General features: G+C 36.4%; 1 protein-coding gene across 1 annotated transcript in view; it reads right to left on the bottom strand.

Moving 5' to 3' along the window:
* ZYG11A (zyg-11 family member A, cell cycle regulator) overlaps positions 1-25,523 on the bottom strand; it is a 55,107-nt gene extending 29,584 nt beyond the window's left edge. Inside the window, 3 exon segments of the mRNA XM_032494652.1 lie at positions 296-1,047; positions 14,368-14,533; positions 25,407-25,523. Coding sequence (XP_032350543.1) covers positions 296-1,047; positions 14,368-14,533; positions 25,407-25,496 — 1,008 coding nt within the window. The 5' untranslated portion in view covers positions 25,497-25,523.
* Between the last annotated feature and the right edge of the window lie 424 nt (positions 25,524-25,947).

Raw genomic sequence — 25,947 nt, 5'->3', positions numbered from 1 at the left:
AGCATAAAATAGTGTGCAAAATATGACATCTGGCACCTAGGAAGTAAAGTATAAATGGCTCTGCTTATCATTACCAAGCTAGACTAGAAGACGAGGAGGCTAGGACTTTATCTTGTTTAAGGTTGTATTTTCACAACCTACCACACAGTAGCTACACAATTCTTAACTGTTAAGCTCCTTAAGGATTTTTTATCTGTCTTTGTAACTCTAATGCCTAGTACAGATTCTGATACACAACAAAGGTTTAATAACGTTCTGAACAAATGAAACAAACTTATTTCAGGTAAAAACAAACCCTCAAGCCTTGCTCTGTAGAAAAGAAGTCAGAATATCCAGCATCTGTAGCCAGTAGTCCCACAAATTGCATTGCAGGCCGCTGCTGTATAAACAGTTCTACAGCTCCATCAGTGATGCAAATGCCCCCAGAAATGTCCAGTGACACAATATTAGGCAGAATATCCTGCTGCTGTAGCAAGTGAAAAGCTAGATCTGACTTGAGTTGCCTGTGATCAGAAATATCAAGGTGATGCAGACATTTAAGTTCTCTAATGACTGCGAGAATCTGTGGTTTGGTCATGGTCAGGCATTTCAGATAATGCATTGTGAGAGATTTGAGTCGATCCTTACAAGTAAGGAGTGCAGAGATGTTAGTGACCAGAGTATTAGAGATATCCAGGCTTTCCAGTTTTGGTAACTGAGAAACATTAACCAGGTCTTCACTGTGAAAACAGACATTGAAAACACTTAAAACACGAAGACCAGTGAGCTGACCAAAGAACAGCAGCCCTGAATCTCGAGGGATGCTTGTTGAGTCCAACAGGAGACACCGGAGGTTTTGCTGGATCCAGCTATTGCTGCAGAGTCCACTTAAGATGTCTGGGATTGGGAGGTCAGCATGTACTGCAGTAGCGTCCAGTTCAATGAGTTTGTGATGGCAGAAGGCTTTTATGAATGCAGCTGTAGAGATCTTAGCTTTCTGAATATTGACCAGCTTCAGTTTCATTTGGTTGCCTTGGAAAATGCTCGCTGTTCTGTCAGTCAGCTTGCCTATAAGAGAACCAGAACCAGCTTGTAACAACTAAATCTCATGCCTTTCCCAGGAGGCATTATAAGCCAATGAACTTTGACAGATACTAATAATAACAATAATAACTACATTTACTGCTTACTCTGTGCCAAGCATTGCTCTAAGCCCTTTACTCAGATTATCTCATTTGGTCTTTGCAAGAATACTATAAAGCAACTATTATTATTACTACCTTACAGTTGAGGAAACTGAAGCTTAAAGAGGTTAACCTGCTCAAGGTCAAAATGTGTGGCAGAATCAAGAATCAAAACCAGTTTGACTCTAGAGCCCAGTTTTAACCATAGCAACCTTATTCACAGAAAAAAAGAACAAAATAAAAGAAGTAGGTAAGTATAGTATACAAATATACAAATAGTACTACTAATGATTACTTTTAACCAAATTTATAAATAGGTTTTGACAAGTCACCTCTCTAGACTTCATTTTCCTCATCTGTAAAATGAGTGGGTTACACTAGATTTCATATAGAAAAGATTTACTGAGCACCTTTTTTGTGTGAGATCCTGTGTTAAGTAATAGGCACACAAGGTAAAAGGTAATTAGACATCTGTGACCACAAAGAATTCAGTCTGCACATCACGTAAATAAATGACAACAGTATATTGTACACACAATAGTGTTATTACATGCAATAATGATTCGTACCAGGTATTGAATTAATACAGATGAGGTTAACTTTGGGGAAGGTTTTGAAGACTAAACATCCATTTTCCCAGGAAGGTGAGGGGTAGAAGAACACGCCAAAGACATGGAGGCACAGAACAGCAGATTATTCAGGATGACCCTAAGTAGGTCAGCGCTACTAGAACATAGTGTACAAGGGGAGACATGGATGGAAATGAGAATGGAGAAAAAGGTAAAAGGCAGATGGTACTTCTACACAACTAGGAAACTCAGACATTTACCCTATAAACAATAACTCAAAATTTGTAAGCAAAAAATGAAGTCATAATTACATTTTTAGAAAGACCAACTATGTAATAATATAAAGGAATTAGAGATTATTAATGATTTTAATGATGAGATATGAAGGTTTAAATTGACAAAACATGGTAGCTAAATGAACTGGGGAAAAGAACTGAGGAAAAAGGTGCATAAACTGACTCATAGGTTCTCAGTTTGAGCTGGGCTATGCTACAAAGACAGGAAAAAGGAACCCCTACACTTAAGGCTTTGAGGAGGAACTTAGTACATTCATTCACACATTTATTCACCAAATACTGAGTGCTCAAGGTGTGCAAAGTGCTATGCTAGATGCTGAGAATGGTGAATGAGACAGACATGGCTCCAGCCATCATGGAGTTTATTTACATCCTAGAGGGAGAATACAGATACAAAAGAATATAGAACAAGCCGAATACTACTAACATTTAAAATGTAGCAAGTATTCTAAAGGAAACAAACAAGAACATAATATAGGGGTGAGGAAAAGGAGGAGGAGGAGGACAAGAATCTTCTGTCTCTCAGTGAGGTTTGAGGAGGTGACATTTAAGCTGAGACCAAAAGGATATGGAAGGCAAAGGCAGCTGTCACTCCAGATGCAGGAAAAGAGCTAAAGACCTGATATGGGAAACAGTTTGGTTTTTTCTGTGAAATGAGAGAACCAGGATGGCGAAAGCATAGTGGTGAAGGGGAGACCAGCATCTGACAGGTTAGAGACAGAGGCAAGAGTCAGACCTTGCAGGCCAGGGTAAACATTTGGCATTTTACCCTAAGTACAAGGAGAAGCCTTTAAAAAGCAACAGAAGTGTGGACAGATCTGATTAAGGTATAAGAGGACTGTTCTCTGCTGTGTGGCAGAGCCTGGAGAGGGGCAAAAGGTAAGGAGACCACTTGGGAGGCCAGGAGAGACGAGGAAGGTGTCACTGACAGGAGCTAGGAGGAAAAGAACGTTTGACATGTGTGTTATGAAGGTAGGAAATGTTTCAGGAGAATCAAGGTTAGAGGGAAGAGGAATGCAAAATGGCTCCTAAGTCACTGAACAACTAGGTAGATGGTCAAACCACTTAAGATGGGGGGAAATGGAGTGTAGCAGATGCTGTGATGTGACACCAGATCACCTTTAGAAATAAAGGACTTACTAGAGCCCTGGGAATGCTACCAACTGACAGCCCTCATCTATAGGGACTGCATCAGCTGAAAAGAGTTGCTTTACCCAAGGTCACACCCCTTTCCCATGGAGACTCACATCCAAAGACTGTTTTGGGAGGTATAAAGATCCAGCCCTCACCAACTCAACACAGATCTGAGCAGTTATTCTATCTTCAAGACTCACCACAAAATCAGCCAAGGTCTTCTAGATTCTATGTATTTTAAACCCACAAGACTGAAGCATAAACATTTGGAATTAATAGGCAAGGAGACAGTATTTAAAAGCACAGGAATGGATGACATGGGAATGTAAGAAGAAAAGAAACAAGGACCAGGTACCAAAAAGCACCCACGTTTAAGGTCAGATAATAGAATGAGAAATAATAGTCATGATAACAACTAACAGTTCTTGAATGTTCTAAACATTTTAGATATATTAACTCTAAATCCTCATAAAACCCAATGAGGTAGACAGTTTTATTATTAGTAACATTTCACAGATGAGATGAGGCACAAGGGAACTTAAATAACTGGCCCATGGAAATGGTGTGCAAACCCAAAGAGTCTGGCACCAGAGCCAGAACTCATAACCTTTAATCTGTACTGCCTTTCCAGTGAAGCTAGATAAGGAGAGACAAGCAGCAGCCATTGAGGTAGGAGAAAACCAAAAGAATACGATGATTCAGTGGCCCAGAGAAGAATTACAGGATACCTAGGAGGCATCCTGGATACGTGATCCTGGAGCTTAGAATAAAGTCCACACTGGAAACTCTGGGGAAGTGGTAGCTAAACCAAAGAAAATTAGCCAGGGAGTGTACAAAGTGAGAAGGGTACCCAAGCTAAAACCTTAAGGAACACAAAACACTTAAGTTACATACAGGAAAACAGAAGCATACAAAGGAAATTATGGAACAGTAATCAAGGATAAAATTTAAAAAAACAGAAAAACAAAGTACTCTAAGCCAGGAAGGTTGAGAATAATAAACACTAAGTCAGACCTACAAGACCGCCTGATGATTTAATAAATCTAAGCAGGCAATGACTAAGTAAATCTATGGCCACCAAAACCAAAAAACCAACCAAACACCAACCAGACACCAGACATCATTAACATCCTTAAGAAGTATAGGGCACTACCAAAAGCATCAAACCTGAACCTGAGTAAGCCTCTAAATTTCCAACTTATAGGAATTACAAGCATCAGAGGAACGTGTCAAATCATAGCAGAGTCAAACAATGGCAAAACCCAGATTATAGGACACTTCACAGAACAAATGACCAGTTTATTTAAAAAACAAAATAACTGGAAAATCCCAAAATACATGGACTTCTAAACAACACATGAATCAAAGAAGAAATCTCAAGAGAAATTTTAAAATATTTTGAACTAAATGAAAATGAAAATTTATCAATATCTGTGGGATGCAGTACAGGCAGTGCTTAGAGGGAAAGTTGTAGCACTGAATGCATATATTAGAAAAGAATCAATAATCTAAGTTCCTACTTTAGGAAACTAGAAAAGAAAAATAAATCAAAAGTAAGCAGAAGAAAAACAAGAATTAGAGCAGAGGGAGTGCCATCAGCAATATGGCAGAGCAAAACGATATGTTGGTCTCTCTCCTTCAATCTACAATCAGTAAAACATCCACAATGCACATGCAAACAGCTCATCACCTCAATATCAAAAAAAAAAAACAAACCGATCTTAAAATGGGCACAAGACTTGAACAGACATTTTCTCTAAAGAGGACATGCAGATGACCAACAGGCACATGAAAAGATGCTCAACATTGCTAATCATCACAGAAATGCAAATCAAAACCACAATAAGATATCACGTCACACCTGTCAGAATGGCCATCATCAAAAAGGACACAAGCAACAAATGCTGGCAAAGATGTAGAGAACAGGGAACCCTTTGACACTGTTGGTAGGAATGTAAACTGGTACAGCCACTGAGGAAAACAATATGGAAGTTTCACAAAAAACTAAAAATAGAACTACCATATGACCCAGCAATTCCATTCCTAAGTATATATCTGAAAAAACAAAAAAACACTAATTTGAAAAGATACATGCACCCAATGCTCGTAACAGCATTATTTACTACTGCTAAGATATGGAAACAAACTAAGTGTCCATCAACAGATGAATGGATAAAGAAAATGTGGTATATATATACAATAGAATACTACTCAGCCATAAAAGAGAATGAAATCTTGCCATTTGCAACAACACAAATGGACTTGGAGGGTACTATGCTAAGTGAAATAACTCAGAGAAAGACAAATACTGTATAATATCACTTATATGTAGACTCTAAAAAACACAACAAACAACTGAATATAACAAAAAAGAAGCAGACTCAGATACAGAAAACAAACCAGTGGGGAGAAGGAAGGAGGAGGGGCAATACAGAAGTAGAGGATTAAAAGGTTCGAACTATTATGTATAAAATAAGCTACAAAGGTATATTTTACAATACATGGAATATAGACAATATTTTACAGTAACTATAAATGGAGTATAATATGTAATAACATAATAATAAATAATACTGTACATCAACTATACTTCAATTTAAAAAAATCCACAATGAAAAAAAGGTCATGGCCCAACACCAGGAAGCAAGAGAATTCCACACACCAGTACATCTAAAGGTAGAGGAACTGGGGGAAGAGTTGGGATAGCATCTGCAAACATGATCATGTGGCCATGGCAGCTATGCCTGCAGCCTCAGAGAACAGGGTAGCAGCAGGGGAGGCAACGCATACAGCTTTGGCCTCCTGGCTGCAGGTGAGCCCATGGCCACAAGGATTTGAGCAGCAGTAGTGGGGTCCTGAGACTCCATTCCTCCAGCCACGAGGCACCCACAACTCTGGCCCCTCACCACCCTCCAACTGCAGTGGTGGAGCCCATGAACCCCACACCACCAAAGAAGGCATCCACATGACCTCAGCTCCTCCTTCACTCCCCTTCTCAAACCACAGCTACAGAGCCAGAACTCAGGGGATCCCAGAAAGGATGAAAGCCGCCACCATCTGGGTACCCCAAGTAGCAACATCAGTGGCACTGGCAACAATAAGACACCAACGACTCTGGAGGCACAAGAAGAGATAACAAGGACACTGGAAGACACCTCGGACAGAGGTGGTAGAGGGTGGTAAAAATATAACCAGAGGCAGCTCAGATAAGAGAAACCAAAAAAAAAAAAAAAAAAAAAAAGTGTGGTATAGTGCCATCTACTGGAAAACAAAAGAAAGATCTCTAATTTCCAATGTGTGAAATCATTAGGATCAAGTGGAAATGTTTGTTACTTCAAATGTGCTGGCAGAGCAACATCAAGCACCATGAAGAATCACAGTAACACTATATACCACACAAAGAAAATGACAATTTTTCAGAAACCAAACTTAAAGTCACTGAACACTGCAATCTAACTAACAGAGAATTCAACATAGGTGACATGAAGAAACTCAACAAGTTACACAAAACTCAGAAAGGCAGTTCAATGAGCTCAGGAATATAATTAATGAATGGAAGGAATACTCTACCAAAGAGACTAAAACTCTAAAATAACCAGAAAGAAATTCTGGAGCTGAAGAATTCAATAAATGAGAAAAAGAATGCATTAGAAAATATTGGAAATAGAGCAGACCACCGGAAGAGAGACTTAGCAAGCTCAAAGACAGGAAAAGAGAAATAATACAAGAGAAGAGGGAAAAGAGATAATTTTTAGAAAGGAAATTCTCCAAGAACTATCCAACTCTTTTTAGGAAGGGTAACATTAGGGTAATGGGTATCCCAGAAAGAGAATGGAGGAAAATGGAGCAGAGTTTCTTTAAACAAAAAATAAAAAGCTGGAAACTTTCCAAACCTAGAGAAGAAACTGGACATACAAGGGATATACAAGTCCATGAAGCTAAGTGAATATCTAATTACCTCAATGCAAAAAGACCTTCTCCAAGACACATTACATTAAAATCATCAAGTCACTGACAAAAAAAAAAAAAAAAGGTTTTAAAGGTAGCCAGAGAAAAATGATGATAATCTACAAAGGAACCCCCAGAAGGCTATCAGCAGATTTCTCAGCAAAAATTTCGCAGGCCAGGAGGGAGGAGAATGACATTCTCAAAATACTTAAAGATAAAAACTGTCATCCAAGAATACTCTATCCAGAAAAGTTATCATTCAGATATAAAGGAAAAATAAAGACTTTGCCAGATGAATAAAAGCTAAGAAAGTTCATCACCACCACCTACCTTACAAGAAATGTTGAAAGGAGCTCTTCTAAGGGGGAGAGTATAGCACAAGTGGTAGAGCGCATGCTTAGCATCCATGAGGTCCTGAGTTCAATACCCAATACCTCCTCTAAAAATAAATAAACCTAATTATTTCCCCTAATGCCCTAAAATAAAAATAATATAATAATTAATTAAATGTTTTAAAAAAGAAAAGAAATGAGCTCTTCTACCAGAAACAAAAAGACAAAAGTACACAGAACTTTGAGTAAGATGACAGACAGAATCAGAAAATTTTAACTGTTTATCTGAATAGGTTTTTTTTTTTTAATGGAGGCCCTGGGGATTGAATCATGCATGCTAAGCATGCACTCTACCACTGAGCTATATGAACCCCCCTGAATAGCTTTTAAACACTTTATTATGCATAAAGGTTAAAAGAGGGTAAAAGGGCATAAAAAAATAACTATAGCTACTTCAATTTGGTAACAAACTCCTAACATAAAAAGGATAATCTGAAATAAGAAAAACACAAAAGTAGAAGAGGAAAAGGACAAAACCCATCTAGGTAAATGAAGATAAGATGCTATCAGAATAAAAAGGACTATTTTATCTATGAGATGTTTTATACAAATCTCACAATAACCACAAAACATGAATCTAGAACAAAGAAACAAAATATAAAAAAAAGAGGAAACTGAGAAAAACATCATAGAAAAACACCAAACCAAAATGGCAGACAGAAACACAAGGAAAAAGAAACATTAGAGATATAGAGCAGCCAAAAAAACAAAAGATAAAATGCCATTACCAAGTCCTCATCTGTCAGTAGCCATCCTAAATGTAAATAGATTGAATCTACCGATCAAAAGTCAGAATGGCTGGATGACTTAAAAAACATGGCCAAACTATGAGAAAATAGCAAAGCTGGAGATAGTACATTCCCTAATTTCAAACCATATTACAAAGCAATCAAAATGACATGATACTGGCAGAAAAACAAAGATCAATGGAACAGAATTGAGAGCTCAGAAGTAAATCCATGCACATATGGGCAATTAATTTACAATGAAGGAGCAAAGACCATACAATGGAAAAAGAATAATCTCCTCAATAAATGGTGTTGAGAAAACTAAACAACTACATACACAAAAATTAAGTTAGGCTACTATTCATACTATACATTAAAAAAATCAACTCAAAATGGATTAAAGACTTGAAACCATAAAACACTTAGAAGAAAACATAGGTAATATGCTCTTTGGCATTGTTCCTAGCAGTGATCTTTCTAGATATATCTCCTTACGCAAAGGATTCAAAAGCAAAAATAAATAAATGGGACTGTATCAAACTAAAAAGCTTCTGCACATCAACCAAATGAAAAAACCACACACCAAATTGAAGATATTTGTCAATGATATATATTCTATAAGGGATTAATATCCAAAATATAGAAAGAACTCAACAACAAAAAACCAAACAACCCAATTAAAAATTGGGCAGAGGAACTGAATATTTTCCTAAAGACATATGATAGCCAACAAGCACATGAAAAGATATTCAATATCACTAATTATTTACGAAACGCAAATCAAAACCACAATGAACTATCACTTCACACCTGTTAGAATGGCTATTACCAAGATAGCAAAAAATAATAAGTGCTGACAAGGATATGGGAAGCCTGTGGATGGGAATGTAAACTGGTGTAGCCACTATGGAAAATAGTATGGAGACTCCTAAAAAATTAAGACTAGAACTACCATATAATCTAACTATCTTACTTCTGAGGCATTTATCCAAAGAACACGAAAACACTAATTCAAAAAGTAGGGAGCAGGGGGATAGCTTAAATAGCAGAGCACGTGCTCAGCATGCGTGAGGTCCTGGGTTCAATCCCCAGTACCTCCTCTAAAAACAAATAAATAAATAAACCTAATTACCTCTCCTCCTCCTCCAAAAAAATAAGAGAAGCTCAAAAGATATATGCACCCCTACGGTCACTGCAGCATTGCTTACATATAGATACAGCCAAGATATAGAAACAACCTAAGTGTCCATTAGTAGATGACTGGATATAGAAGATGTGGAAAACATATTCAATGGAATATTACTCAGCCATAAAAGACAAAATCTTAGCATTTTTGATGACATAGATGGACCTTGAGGGTGTTATGCTAAGTGAAATAAGTCACACAGAACAAATATCATATGATTTTACTCTTATGTGGAATATAAAAAAATAAACAAAATAAATGAAATACTAAACCACATAAAAATAAACATGTAGATACAAAGAACAAAGTATTAGTTATCAGAGAGGAAGAAGTCACAGGGAGGGCAAAATGGGTAAAGGGGATCAACTGTATGGTGACAGAATGAAAGTAAATATTAGGTGGTAGGCATACTGTAGGGTATATAGAAGCAGAAATGTAATGTTGTACACCAGTATTTTGTAACAACTGTATATGCAATGTAACCTTAAAAAATTGTATTAAAAAAGGTTGGGGAAAAAAAGGAAATATAATGGACACATGAAACTGATATGTTATAAATCAATGTTACCTCAAATCAGTAGAAGAAAATAAACAAAACAAGTTGGTTCTTTGAAAAGATCAATAAAAAACAGTAAGTCTCTAGCCAGGCTAACTTAAATAAAGACAAATTACTAATATCAGAAATGAGAAAGGGGACATCACTATAGATCTCATGGACATTAAAAGGATAAGAAAGGAATAATATGAACAACTCTATGCCAATAAGTATGATAACCTAAATGAAATGGACCAAATCCTTGAAAGACACACTCCACCAAAACTCACACAAAATAGACAATGTGAATAGGCCCACAGCTATAGAAGAAATGTATTCAATAATTAATAACCTCTAAAACAAAGAATCAGGCCCAGATGGGTTCACTGAGGAATTCTACCAAACGTTTAAGGAAGAAATTATACCAGTTCTCTATAATTTCTTTCAGAGGACAGAAGCATAGGGAATACTTCCTAAGTCATTCTTTGAGGCCAGCATTACCTTAACACCAAAACCACAGAGACATTACAAAAGAAAACTATAGACAATAGCTCTCAAGAACATAGATGCAAAAATCCTCAACAAAATATTAGCAAACCAAATCTAACAATGTATTTAAAAAGTACATGTATATCCTATTTAGCATGAATAACAAAAAGATTTAAAAACTTTTTTCTATGTAGAAAAACTAGGTAAAAGATTGACAAAAAAACAAAAGATATGAAAAACATTATAAACCAACTAGATCTAACAGAACCCTACAAAACAACTCTCCCAATAATGGCAGAATACACATTATTCTCAATTGCACATGATACATTCTCCAGAAAAGAGCATATATCTGGCAACAAAACAAATCTCAGTAAATTTTAAAAAACTGAAATAAAACAAAGTATGTTCTCCAACTATAATAAAATAAAAATAAAAATCAATAACAAAGATATCTGGGGAATTCACAAGCTGATGAAAATTAAACAGTATATTCCTAAAAAAAAAAAAAAAAAAAGGATCAAAGGAGAAACCAAAGAAGAAATTAGAAAATAACTTGCAATGAATGAAAAATAGGGGGGGAGGGTATGGCTCAAGTGGTAAAGCACATGCTCAGCATATACATGGTGCTGGGTTCAATCCCCAGGACCTCCTCTAAAAATAAACAAACGAGATGAATGAAAAATAAAGACAACACACAAAAAACTTACAGGACACAGATAAAGCAGTGCTTCAAGGAAATTTATAGCTTTAATTCATAATTTTAAAAAGAAGTTCTTAAATCAATAACCTAAACTTCTACCTTAAAACACAGGAAAAAGAAAAGCAAACTAAACATAAAATGAGCAGGAGGAAGGAAATAATAAAGATTAGAGTGGAATTAATGGAGGACAGAAAAGACAATAAAGTTTAAAAAAAAACCAATGAAATCAAAAGCTAGTTCTTTGAAAAGATCAACAAAATTGACAAACCTTTAGCTCAACTGACCAAAAAAACAAAACAAAACAAATCTCAAATTTCTAAAATGAGAAATGAAAAAAGGAACAGAACAATGACCTAGCAGAAATAAAATGGATTATAAAGGAATATCATGAACAAATTATATGCCAATAAATAAGATAACTTAAATGAAACAGACAAGTTCACAGAATAACACAAACTACCAAAATTACTCAAGAAACAGATAATATGAATCGACCTATAAGTAAATAGGTTGAATTTGTCATAAAAATATTACCCAAAGAGGCCAAGAAGGCTTCACTGGTGAATTCTACCAAACATTTAAAGAATACACATCAATTATTTACAAACACTTTTTAAAAAAAGAAGAGGGGACACCTTCCAACTCCCTGAAGCCAGTCTTCCCTGATGCCAAAAATCCATATAAAGAAAGCACAAGAACACAAAGTTACAGAACAAAATATCTTTTAAAATTATGGATGCAAAAATCCTCATCAAATTACCAGCAAACTGAATCTAGTAACATACTCTTTTCCTGATAAAAACATTCAACAAACTAAATAGAAGGGAATTCCTGATAAAAACATTCAACAAACTAAATAGAAGGGAATCTCTTCAGCCTGTTAAGGGCAATTACAAAAAACCCAAGGCTAGCATCATTCTTTAATGGTAAAAGACTAGATGCTTTCCCCTTAAAATTAGGAAAAGACAAGGGTGTCTGCTTCAATATTTCTATTACACTGGAGGTTCTAGCCACGGAAGTTGGGGTAAAAATTAAATAAAAGACATCCAAATTGGAAAGGAAGAAGTAAAACTATCTCCATTTGAAGATGACATGATCTTGTGTATAAAAAAATTCTAAGAAATCCTCTAAACAACTATTAGAACTCATAAATGAATTCACCAAGTTTCCAGGGTGTATGATCAACATAAAAAAATCAACTGCATTTCTGTACACTAGAAATAATCAATCCAAAAATGAAATTAAGGAAGCAATTGCATCATAAGAGTAAAATACTTAGAAATAAACTTAACCGGAGTGTGATTTTTTAAATTTTTATTGAAGTGTAGTTGATTTACAATGTTAGTTTCAGGTATACAACCAACGTGTAATCTTATACCCATAAATTAGAAAACACTGTTGAAAGAAATTAAAGATCTATTTTAAGTACGTAGAAAGATCTCCCATGCTTATGTATTAAAGATTTCAGATTGTTAAAATGGCAAAACATTGGTGAAAATAATTAAAGATGATCTAAATAAATAGAAAAACGTCATAACCATGGATCAAAAAACTTAATACTGTTAAGATGGTAATATTCCCCAAAGTGATATACATATCTGATGCAATTCCTATTCAAATCCCAACTGGATTCTTTGCAGAAACTGACAAGCCGAATCTAAAATTTATATGGAAATATAAGGGGCCCAGAATAATCAAAACAAATTTGAAAAAGAAGAACAAAGTTGGAAGACTCACACTTTTCAATTTCAAAACTCACTACAAAGCAACAATAACCAAGACAGTGTGGTACTGACATAAGGATAGACATATAGGACCTTAGATTTGGCAATGGATTCTTAGATATGATACCATAAGCAACAAAAGAAAAGAGAGATAAACTGACTTCATCAAAAAAACTTTTGTGAGTCAAAGGACATTATCAACAAAGTGAAAAGACAATCTACAGAATGGAAGAAAGTAATACAAGGGACTTAAATCTAGAATACATAAAGAACTCTTAAATGCAATAATAAAAGACAAGTAACCTAATAAGAAATAGGCAAAAGACCTGAATAGAGACTTCTCCAAAGAGGATAAACAAATGACCATCAAGGACATGCAAAGATGCTCACCATCATTAATCACTAGGGAAATGCAAATCAAAATCACATCAGATACCACTTCACATCCACCAGGATGGATATAATCAAAAAGTCAGATAATAACAAGTTTTGGTGAGGATGTGGAGAAATTGGAACATTGCTGATGGGAATGTAAAATAGTGCAGCCACTTTGGAAAAGAGTTTGGAAATTCCTCAAAAAGTTAAACATAGAACTACCATTTGACCCAGCAATTCCACTCCTGGATATACACTCTAGAGAAATAAAAACATATATCTACACAGAAATGTGTACGTGAATGTTTATAGTAGCATTATCCATAATAGCCGAAATATAGAAACAACTGATAAATGAATAAAAGGTGGCATATCAATACAAAGGAACACTATGCAGCCATAAAAATAAAGTAGTAACTGATGCTGCAACATGGATGAACCTTGACAATATCATGCTGAGTGAAAGCCAGACACAAAAGGCCACATATTGCATGATTCCATTTATATTAAACATTTAGAAAAGGCAAACCCACAGAGGTAGAAAGTAGATTAGTGATTGCTTAGAGTTAAGGGGTTGGGTAAGGGAGTTTCTTTTTGAGGTGATGAAAATGTTCTAAAATTAACTGCTGCACAAATCTGTGAATATACTAAAAAAATAATTGAACTGTATACTTCAAATGGATAAATTATAAGGTATGTGAATCTATCTCAATAATTTATTACTAAAATTTTTAATTAACAAGAAAACTAACAACAAATTAAACATAGCTCTTTGAAAGCCCCACTACAATGGCAGGTGAAGGAAAAAAATTTTAAGGCTCATATTCACCATGAAAAGATAAAGATGAGACTACAGCAACAGCATTTCAGAAGGTAGAGTGCAGATGAGTGGTAACTTGACTTACTACCTCTACCACCATCACTCTGCTAAGCCAACAGCAGGGTAAGCCTAGAAGCAAAACAATTTTCATCAAGGGATCTCAGAATGATTCTGAGAACCAGCCTCAACACAAAATAAAACTTCTCACCAGTTGTTGTGAGGAGCAAAACAGGAATGATATGTGAAAGTGCTTTTTAAATAGTAAAGTGCTATAAGAGTACACTATAAAAGAGCCTTATCATTACCTTGCAAAGTCATCACCCCAACGAATTGATCAGCTAATTCCTGAGGGAAACTCCAATGCTCCGGAAGGCAAAGCGTTCCATCAGATCTTTTAGAACACAGTTTCTCCAGGTTAACTACCAAGACATTCAGGCAGATGTTGACCAAAGTGTAGGGAGATGACTCCTCCTAGCAAACAAATCCCCAAACAAAATTGTTAGAATACATCTATAAAAATTCAACATAAAAGTGGTCATGCCTACATCATACTTAATATCTGAAAATATATTCTCCTTACTCTAATGATTTACATGTAATGAAACCATCTTGTTCAAATAGTTAACTGTATGGAAGATTTTATCTGATGTAGCTTCTGTTGTATCTTTTTTTATTGTTTTTTTTTAATTTTTTACAATGTTGTGTTAGTCTCTGCTGTACAGCATAGTGATTCAGTTATACACACATAGATATATTCTTTTCCATTATAGGTTACTACAAGATATTGAATATAGTTCCCTGTGCTATACAGTAGGACCTTGTTGTCTGTTTATCTATTTTATATATAGTAGTTAGTATCTGCAAATCCCAAACTCCCAATTTATCCCTCCCATCACTTTTCCTCCTGGTAACAAGTTTGTTTTCTATGTCTGTGAGTCTGTTTCTATTTTGTATATAAATTCATTTATGTCGTTTTTTAAGATTCCACATATAAGTGATATCATATGGTATACGCCTTTCTCTTTCTGGCATACTTCACTTAGTATGGTAATCTCTAGGTCTATTCTGTTGTATCTTTTAAAAAATTAAATTCTCTCAATCCTTCACTTATCTCCCGTTCTACGCCAGTCACTGAAAATACAGGGATGAATAAAATACAGTTTCAATCCTTTTGAAGCTAACAGTTTAGTAGGGAATACATCCAATAAATCAGACAATTTCAGAGGACTAATCAAGCAGAAATCACATAGTCATTCACTCAACAAATATTTATTCAGTGATTACTACTCTTACCCTCAAAAGTGTTCATAAGGTAAAAGGTTGTTACACCCAGGGGGTGTAGAAGAGTACAAACTGACAAAGGTGAGACTATGGAGGCATATGGTCCCTTTCTCCTCTAAGAGGCTGGCACCTGTTCATTCAACAAATATTTGAAAGGCATGGCACTCAGACATTAATAAAGTGATAAGCCAGAGATTGCTATCTTTGTCAAAGGTTCCAACATGTAATAATTCGTTGATCATACCACTTTTAACAAATTAAATTTCCCTCCATGGTCCAAAGTATAAATTACTCCTTTGCAAATACTCTCAACTTCTTGTTCCCTCCACCATTACACTCCAGAAATTCTCCTGGAACAATTTCACTATTCACCTTTTTTATGGCAATACCCAGCAGCTAATCATCTATGCAGATGGCAAGATTCACACAACATAGTATGTCATGGCAAATTCATAATCATTAACTTCAAATGAGCCCTCAGAAGCTGGAAATCCTTCAAGGTCTCTCTAGACAGGGCACTCTCCTACCAGGAGGCAAGAATTATTTCATGTCTTCTACTTGTTCCTCAAACCCATTTCACGCTGATATCACAATCTGACTCCACTGAGAAAAATGAAGCCACCTCATCATCAAATTTAGTTGGAAACTTTCCTTGTTCTCCTCTTATATGGAAAACATGTACCTCCTTGCAAAGACCAATGCTTCCACATGTGCTGGCTGGATTTCATCCCTCTTGCCTTGGCCCCTCCTGTTATTCTTCCTTTATGTACATCTTCAAACTCTTTCTCAAATAGACCATTCTTAACATACAATGCATGCTCTATTATTGCCTTAAAAAAAGGTTCTGTTGACCCCCACATCCTCTTTAGTTAATCCTCTTCATAATCAAATTTCTTCAATAAGTTTAAATGCTGTAATCACTTTCCTCCTATTCATTTTTATTTTTCTTTTAAATGCAGTATGACTTACATACAGAAAAAAAATTACTTTTTGGTATATAGTTAGTTCAGCAAGTTTTGACAGATGCGTACAGTTGTGTACTATCACCATAATAAAGATGGAGAACAGTTCCATGACCCAAAATTCTCTAGTGTCCCTTTCTACACAATCCCTCCCACCAACCCCAAGCAACCATTTATCTGTGTTCTGCCTGCCAGGGTTCCGCCTTTCCCAAAATATCATAAATAAAATCACAATAGGCCTTTTGAATCTGACTTCTTTCACTTCACATAATGCATTTGAGATTCATCTATGTTGTTGCATGATTTTATAACCCATTCCTTTTTATTGCTGAGAAGAAATCCACTTCATGAATGTACCACAATTTCTTTATTCACCAACTGAAGGGCATCTGGATTATTTGAAGTTTTTGACAACTTCGAATATAGATGCTATAACTATTCATACAAGTTTTAGGTGAACATAGTTTTCATTTTTCTTGGTTAGTTACCTAAAAATGGGATCCCTGGGTTCCTGAATTCCACAATTCCTACATGTTAAGTATGAATTTAACTGTACAAAAGAAAGTGCTAACCTATTCTTGCCACTCTGCATTCCCAAAAGAACATATGAGAGTTTCAATTGCTCCAAATTCCCACCATGTCAGAATTCACATCAGAAAAGAGCCAGGGGAGCAAGTAATGTTCCCTGAAACAGTCTCAGCAGACTTTTACTTGGGTCTCAAAACCTAGAATTGGTTTGGGAAAATTGAGACTATGCTTCCAGTGGGTAATTTCTATAGATCTATCTTCCAGGTCACTATTTCTTTATTCAGTGGCATTTAGTTTTTTATTGCCTAATTGTGTACTGCTTTTTTTCATTTTTTATTTCATCTTTCATTTTAATAAATTTTAAATACTTATTTTAGAGTATTTCAGTAATATCATTTTCTGAAGCCTCTGGGAATCAAGTTCTCTTAGTTATTTGATTTCACTGATTCTTAATCATGGAGGCTCATTTTTTATAATTTAAGATTGTGAGCTAATCTTTAGTGGGATTTTATTGCAGATTCCTGTGGGGCTTGAGTAGAAGATATGTCACATTAGAGAGAGAATGCGAAATGCTACTTAACCCAGGGGCATCACCAGGGACTATTTTAGTATTTCTCAGCTACACATTTCCTGGACCAAGTAAGAAATGTCAATTAAAACTCTGAATCTGTATGAGGACAGGACTGTGATCGAGATATTTTTCTCACTCAAAATCCAAGCCAAAACTGACAACATTCCCTGTTTCCCTTAAGAAGATTTTTTTGTTTTAGATCTACCATTTCACTGAAGTCTGATCAGCCTTTGTTAGCCCATTGTGTGTGTGTGTGTGTGTGTATGTGTGTGTGTATGTATATATATATATGTATATATATATATATATATATAGTCTCCATTCAAACTTCCCATCTGATTTTGGCAAAGGCCTAGTCTCTAATCTTTGGTTATTGACATTGGTAAATCTCAAAGCTTTAAGGCCTGCTTACAGTGTTGATTTCCAGCTTCTCTAAATTGGGTGGGGGTGCTGGGAATTTTCCTTACTTTGCATTTGAAAATGTTTGTTACATTTTACCCAGAATATTTCATTTTAAGACTTTATAACATTATTTGCCATATTACTGGAGATGGTAGCCCCATTTAAAAAAATACTGTGAAGATTAAATCCACATAAAAGATATTTAGAACATGTGAAAAATATTTAAATAATAAAATATAAAATATAAATATTTTTTAAACATTCTTGTACTCACAGCTTAAATAGAATATACCAGTATTTTTGAAGTCCCTTATATACCCCTCCCTGATGCTATTTCCAATCCTTCCATCCAGAGGTAATCATTTTCCTGAATACTGTTTACTTCTGCATGTTTTTGAACTTTATTATAAATAGAATTATACTACAGTATTTCTGTTACTTGTTTTTGTTTTATAAATCAGTAATATCTCTTAGAGATCCATTTCCCATCAAAACCACTAATGACTATGCCTCTATAATATCTGACTACTGATTACATGATTCTAAATACTATTTATAAACCCAATGAATTCTAGATTATTAACTCCAGGTCAGATCTCTCTTTAAGCCACAGTGTTACACGCTCAGCTGCCTCCTTGATGTACCTACTTAATAACTGTGTCACAAATACTTCAAATTCACCAGGTACAGAATTGAACTTCCCCAGTCTTTCCCTGTTCAGTAAACAGCACCACATCTTTTCAGCTGCTGAATCTTCACTGACATTTCCTTTCATTGACATTTCCTTATCCTTAACACCCCACACAAAACACACATCCAATATATTAGCAAATCCTACTGACTCTACCTGTGTCAGACATCTTCCATTTGCTACCTACCTTCCACTCAGATTCACTCTTTAATCTTCTCCACCTTGCTCTCTACTTCTAAGGTCACTTGTGTGGGTCCTATGAATAGATTCCATTGCCCTCTGACAACACAGAATTCTCAAAAAGTTGGAACATGTATCAGTTTCCTAGTGTTGCTATAACAAATTACTATAAAATTGGTGGCTAAAACAACAAATCTATTCTTTCACAGTTCTGGAGGACAGAAGTCCAAAAATCAAGGTGTGAGCAGGGCCATTCTCCCTCTGAAGGCTCTAGAGAAGAATTCTTACTTTATCAGCTTCTGCTGGCTGCTAGCTTTCCTTGGCTTGTGGCAGGATAACCCTAATCTTCACAGTGGCCTTCTTCCCTATATCTCTATGTCTCAAATCCCTTTACCTTATAAGGATGAGTACCACACCCACTGGATTTAGGGTTCACCCTAAAATTTAGGATGCGCCAGGTGATTTCATTAATATTCTCACCTTAATTACATTTACTTACATTGCAAACTAACTTACACTGCAGATTACAATTGCAAAGACCCTATCTTCCAAATAAGGTCAAATTCACAGGTTCCAATGGTCAAGACTTGGACATGTTTTGGGGGCTACAACCATCTACAGATTATTTTCTGTTGAGTTCTTTCTCTTTTAAGATAATCTTGGGCTGACTATGTCCCCCTAATCACTCCTCTAAAATCAGTCCTCTCTCCTCACTAGTGACTAACTGTTTGCAATCTTCCAAAATTCTTATGTTGAAATCTAATTTCCAATTTGATAGTGTTTGAAGAGAGGAAACTTGGGGAGTGATTAGATCATGAGGGTGAAGCCCTAATGAATGGAATTAATGCTCCTATAAGAAACTCCAAAGAGCTCCCTCATCCCTTCTGCCATGTGAGAACACAGCAAAAAAGATATCCAGGAAGTGGGCTTTCACTAGACATCTGCCAGTACCTTGATCTTGGATTTCCTAGCTCCCAGAGTATGAGAAATGAATTTCTTACCTATAAGTCACCCAGTCTAAGTATTTTATACTTTAGTTATAGCAGCCCAAATGAACTAAGACACTCCTTCTGGGAGGTTCTCTGAGCCTCAGGGTGGCAATAGCTGCTGTTACTGAACAAGGAGTAGTATATTATTGTGGTTTTTCCATACCTCTCCCTTTATCTTTTAAAGCAGTCCCTTAACCAAATTTTCACTAAACTATCCCTGCTTTGAGTGTGTTATCTGTTTCCTGCTGAGAATATGACTTTTAAGCCTCCCAAATAAATATCTAGTCCACCCCTTCTTTCTAGCTCCACTACCAGTTACTAATCTAAGTCATTACCATATCTTACCTTGACTACTAAAAAATTCCAAATTAATTTCTCTACTTCCATGCCTAGTCCTTTTCCAATTCATCTCTACCCAGAGTTCAGATTCATCATCTCTAAAATAGAAACAATACTCTGTAGCTCTCCTAATTAACATATTTTAATGGGTACAAGGTAAAAAAACAAAACAAAACAAACAAAAAACTATTTCCATATGCAACCAACAATTAATGGGAAATTACTTTAAAAAAATTTACAACAGCATTTTAAAAACCTCAAATATAAGCCATATTCAGGTAGACAATAAAAATCTAGACACTCAAACTAGCATCCATAAAGTTTAGCTTACAATAAAATATCAGACATGGTAAGAAGTAGGAAAGAAAAAAAGAAAGTCAGTAGAAACAGATCCAGAAATAACTGGAATGACACAATTAGCAGATAAGGACTTTAAAACAGATACTATAATTCATTACAAAGGAGAACATGAATATAATGAGGGAATAAATATGGAATCTCAACAGAGAAATGGAAGATCTGAAGAAGATCCAAATGGAACTTCCAAAATTGAAAAATGTATTATCAAATAAAAATAATACATTAAATTGTATTATCAACAGATTAGACACTATAAAATTAAATGTCAGTGAAGTTGAAGGTAGTGCAACAGAAACTATCTAAACAGAAACAGAAAAAGGCTAGGGAAAAAATGGAGAAGCACAGAGCCCCAAGGGGCCATCTTAGGCAGTTTAACACATATGTGCAATTGAAACTCCAGAAGGAAAAAAAAAGAAAGAAAAAAGAAAGAAAAGAAACTCCAGAAGAGATGAGACATTGGTGCACTGGGGAAGAAGAAACATTTTAAGTAGTAATGGTCAACAGGGACAATGTCCTATACTTGGGATCTGTGAAACTGTTTTATAGTTTAATATGTATTGAATGGCATAGTTAATTCAGGTACAAATCACTAAAACAAACTTAATATATTTTTTTAAAAAGTCAAAAAAATGTTCAAAATTCGATACAAAATATAAACCCACTTATCCTAGAAGCAAAACAGACCCAAAGCAAAATAAATAGAAGACACCACAACATGACAAACGGCTTGAGGTGGGAAGCCCCATAAAAAGACTGGCAGGACCCCCAGGCAGGGCTGCTGCTCTCCTCCCGGCACCGGCCAGTTCCCTGGCCCAGACGCTCTATCTCACTTTTTGCCTCTAAAGAGGCTAACTTACACCTAAAATTCTATTGGTTCCTTGAGCTCATTTTTGATTGGTTATTTCCTTCACTCCTGATAGGCTATTACTCTCACTTCTGATTGGTCCACTTCCCTAACTTCTGATTGGTCCATTTGTAGTACTTCATTTGCATGGAGTTCACTCCTGATTGGTTATGTCTCTCACGATTGGTTCTGTCTCTCACTCCTGATTGGTCTATTTCTACAAAGCTTGTTTCTTGTTGGTCAACTTCTGTTATACCTGATTTGCATATGATGTTGCAAAGTGTAAAACTGGCAGCCTATAAAAGGCCTGTGTAAACCTACAGACGGGGTTCAGAGCTTGGAGTGTTAACTCTTCTTGGCCAGGTGGCATAATAAACCTGAGTTCTCCAACTCTCCGAGTACTGCTTGGTCTCTCACCTAGACCCAGGCTGCTGTCACAACTGAGCTGTAACAATGAGCTGTAACACATTTTTCTGCTACAGGCTAAAAACCAATGATAAAGAGAAAAGTCTTAAGATGAAGGAGGGGAAGGGTAGGTGTATGTGGGCAGATTTTTTTTTTTAAAGTATGGCCACCGAATTTTCATCAGGATCAATGCTAGCCAGAAGACAATGAAATAACATTTTTAAAGTGCAGTAGGAAGAAAAACTAAGTGCAAGGAAAATATTTTTCAAAAATAAAGGTGAAATAAAGGTATTTTCAAACAAACAGAAGTAGAGAAAACTTGTCACTAGCAGATCTACACTATAAGAAAGGTTAAATGTTCTTTAAATTGAAGAAAAATGATACAAGATGGATATTTGGGATCTAGAAAAAAGGGAACAGTACTAGAAACAGAACACGTGGATAATTTTAAAACCTTTTTCTTATGTCCTAATTTCTTTAAGAAATAAATGATCAAAGCAAAAATAAAAGCTATACAGCACAACTTATAACACAGAGAAATAAAATGTATTATTTCATAGCACAAAGAACAGGAGAGGGGGAATGAAAGAATACTGTTGTAAGGTGAAGCAATATATTTAAAAGTAGGTAAGTCAAACACGTATATTTTTAAACAGAGCTATGGCTCTCAAACTTTTTGGTCTTAGGGCCCCTTTATACTCTTAAAAATTGGATTCTATCTATCAACATTTACAGCATTATAAGTTAAAACTGAGAAATCTTTAAAATATATGTTGATTTATTTAGAAATAATAGAAGTTAAAAAAATCACATTGACATGCAGAATTTTTTTAAAAACAGCTATATTTTCAGAACGAACTTTTAAAAGTTTAGTGACGACAGCAGCAGCTTTACATTTTTTGCAAACTTTGCTAACATGTGGCTTAAAGGAAGAGAATGGGGTCTTAGAGACCCCAGAGGTCCTGAGTCCACATTTTAAAAACTGCTATGTTTAACTGACCATTAATAACAATGGGAAAGAAAAGGAAAGAAACAGAACTAGTAAGTCAACATAAGATAAAATGAAACTTTAAAAATACTGGAAAGTCAGGCAAGAAAGAAACACAAAAACAAACACATAAAACAACAGAACACAAACAACACAGTAGACTTAAACACAACAATTTTGACAGTTTATTTCATTTAAAAGGCACATATTGTCAGACTGGATTTAAAAAAGCAAGCCTGCTGATTACAAGAAATGGGCTTTAAATATAAACAACACAGGGTTGTTAAAAACACTAATCAAAAGGGTACTGTAGTGACTATGTTAATGTCAGAAAAAGAAAGTTTCAAGGCAAATATTATCAGAAATCAAGATGGACATGTCATAATGAAGAGTCAATTTATCAAGAAGACCTAATTCCTAAATGTATATGCAGTTACTCACAGCTTCAAAATTCACAGAGCAAAAACTGAAAGAATAAAAAGAAAAATCCACCATCACAGTTGGAAATTAACACTCATCTCCAGTAACTGATAAAAACACACGGAAAATGAGTAACAATATAGATTAACATTATCAGCCGAACTATAGATAAAATTCTTTTTAAGTGCACATGAACTTGCTCCAAGATACATCGTATCTGAGCCATAAAACAAACCTCAATAAATATAAATGGACTGAAATCATAGGGTTTGTTCTGATATAATATAATTGCATTAGAAGTCAATTAAACAAAAAGAGATGGGAAATATCCCCAATTATTTGGGAATTAGGCAGTACACTTCTAAATATCCCAAGCAAAGAAGAAATCATAAAGAAACTAGAAAATACTTTGAACAATACATCAAAATTTATGAGTGTTTCCCCCAAGAAAAAGATATAATTAAAACCTTCCCCCAAAGAAATTGAAGTCTCAGTGGCTTCACTGGTAAGTTCTATTAAACATCTGAGGAAGAAAGAATACTAATATAATATTCCACAAACTCAAAAAACTGAATAGGGAACACTTCCCAATTCATATGTTAAGGTCAACATTATCTAGATATTAAAACCAGATAAAATATTTGTAAAGAGTAATTCCCTCATAAATATGGATATAAAAATATTTTACAAAATATTAGCAATAGGATCCTTCAAAATATAAAAATACATCATGATCAAGTAATTTATTTCTAGAATGTAAAGTTAAATTCACAACCGATAAAATCCACATTAACAGAATAAAGAACAAAACATATGATCTTAATATATGCTGAAAAAGTATTTAACAAAATTCAACACACATTAAAGCTGCCTTTAATCACAGATAACACGATTGTAAAGAAAATCTTAAGAAATCTTAAAAAAAAAAAAAAAAAGAACTAAAGAAAGTGGCTTTAACAAAGTTGTAGGATACAAGATCAATAAACTCCCCAAAAACGTATATGAAGTTTTAAAAGACATTTACAGTAGTATCAAAAATAGGGCTAATTTTTTTTCAAATATGTAAAAAACCTTTACTCCAAAAACTACAAAACACTGCTGAATAAAATTTAAAACAAATACATAAAAGAGGAAATGTACTCACGCATTGTCTAATTTTTTAATTAATTAAAAATAAAATCTTGACCAAAAAAACAGGTGTACACAGTACAATATGGAACAAGACAAAATAGATTGGCCTAATCATTTTTTTTAACGAAAACCTTGTTTCAGTTCCAGTCAGCGGCAACAAAAAATGTGTCTGACACGCTGCGCTAGTACATACTTTAAAAATCCAGCTTTTCCATCAGTCATAAACAAATTTACAAATTATTTACGCAGCTTTTAAAAGTGAGCCCAAAGAGTCTACAGGAATACAGGCTAGATTTTTACAGAGCACAAAAGCCAACACGGGGTTAGTATGTAAACTACAATCTCAATCAGAATATTTCCTTCCCTCCGTACTAATTTTGGGTTGAGCCTTCCCTGGATTTTGAGTTCTAAGAGGGGTGGCCTTGGGGGCGTTGTAGAATATGGAATCTGACATCAGAACAACTGATGTCAAGTTCATGAGCAAATCTACTGACTTGCAGCGTTCTCAGCTTCCCTACAATCAAGTAAAATGGAGACTATCAATGCCTACAACAAAAAGAATACTTTAGAAATGCGATACTTGACACAGTAGGCGGCCAGACACTCTTTTGGTTTGCATTTTGCTCACTGTTTAGTTTAACAGGGATTCTGAGGAGGGCAACGAACACGTGGAATTTCAGTCTTTGGGGTCCCAGTTCCCTCAGCCGGGCTCAGGAGGTCTTCCTGTGAAGATCCCGGGCCAAGAGGTCACTGCCTCTGGGGAGCAACACGTCCCCAACGCAAGTAGGGGAACGGTCGAGGTTTAAGGCTTTTGGGTTCTTTATGACAAGGGGCTCCACAGTCTACTACGGGCCAGGCCTAATACCACGCCTAGCACTTACGTCTAAACTTAACACCACCCTGCAAAACAGATGCCGCCCTCAGCAAGCACAGGTGAGAACCCGAGACCTGAGGAAGGGACTCACCCAAGGTCACGCGGGAGTCGGAACTCTACGCTCGCCGCGCCTCCCCTCAGCTGCCCAAGGTCAGCGTGCTCGGCCCAGACGCTGGGACGCCCCGGGCGTAAGACTCCCCAGCACACACTTCCCCGGCGACGACAGGAGCCTGCCAGGGCCTCAGCCTCTTCAGACTTTTACCCCCGCGTCAGCCAAACGAACCGAGTGCCTCCGCACAGTCCCCAACGACTCGCAGCGCTCGCCGGGAACAGGGTGTCCCGCCGAGGCTCGCGTCCCCGACCCCTCCCGGGTGCTCACCTGCACGACGCCGCAGCCCAGGACATCTTTCTGAGCGTCGGGTGGGACGATGGTGCGGGGCGAAAGGCCCGGGTGCAAGAAGTGAACCATGGCGAACCCGGCCGGAGAGGCGTCGAGAAGAGAGTGGCCGTCGAGCGGGAGCCCAGATCCCGCGAGAGGTGGATTCGACCCGCGTCTGGAGGCAACAGAGCAGCGCCGGCTCGGCGGGCCCCGCAAGCAGCACTCGCACCGCTCCCTCAGCGATGCAAGGCTTTTGAAACGCCCGGCTTGGAGACGCGCCCTCCCGCGCCGCAGCCTCGCCCCTCGCCGGCGGATGCCCGCCCGCCACAGACCCCGCCCCCAGGACGGTCCCTCCCCACCCCCACCGGGCCGACCACTACTCCACCCCAGAAGGGCCCAACCGTCTTCCTCCGGCCACCTTAACGCCCCAGGGATCAACCTTACGCCTGCCCAACCACACACCCAACTCTTACTTAGCTCTCTGAGACCAGCTTCCCTCAAACCCACACCTTAATACCACGTTCCGGTCACTCCTCAAAGG

The sequence above is a fragment of the Camelus ferus genome, chromosome 13 (genome assembly GCF_009834535.1).
Source record: "Camelus ferus isolate YT-003-E chromosome 13, BCGSAC_Cfer_1.0, whole genome shotgun sequence".
Taxonomy (NCBI): domain Eukaryota; kingdom Metazoa; phylum Chordata; class Mammalia; order Artiodactyla; family Camelidae; genus Camelus; species Camelus ferus.
The sequence above is the reverse complement of the archived record's forward strand: the minus strand, read 5'-3'. Positions and strand labels throughout refer to the sequence as shown.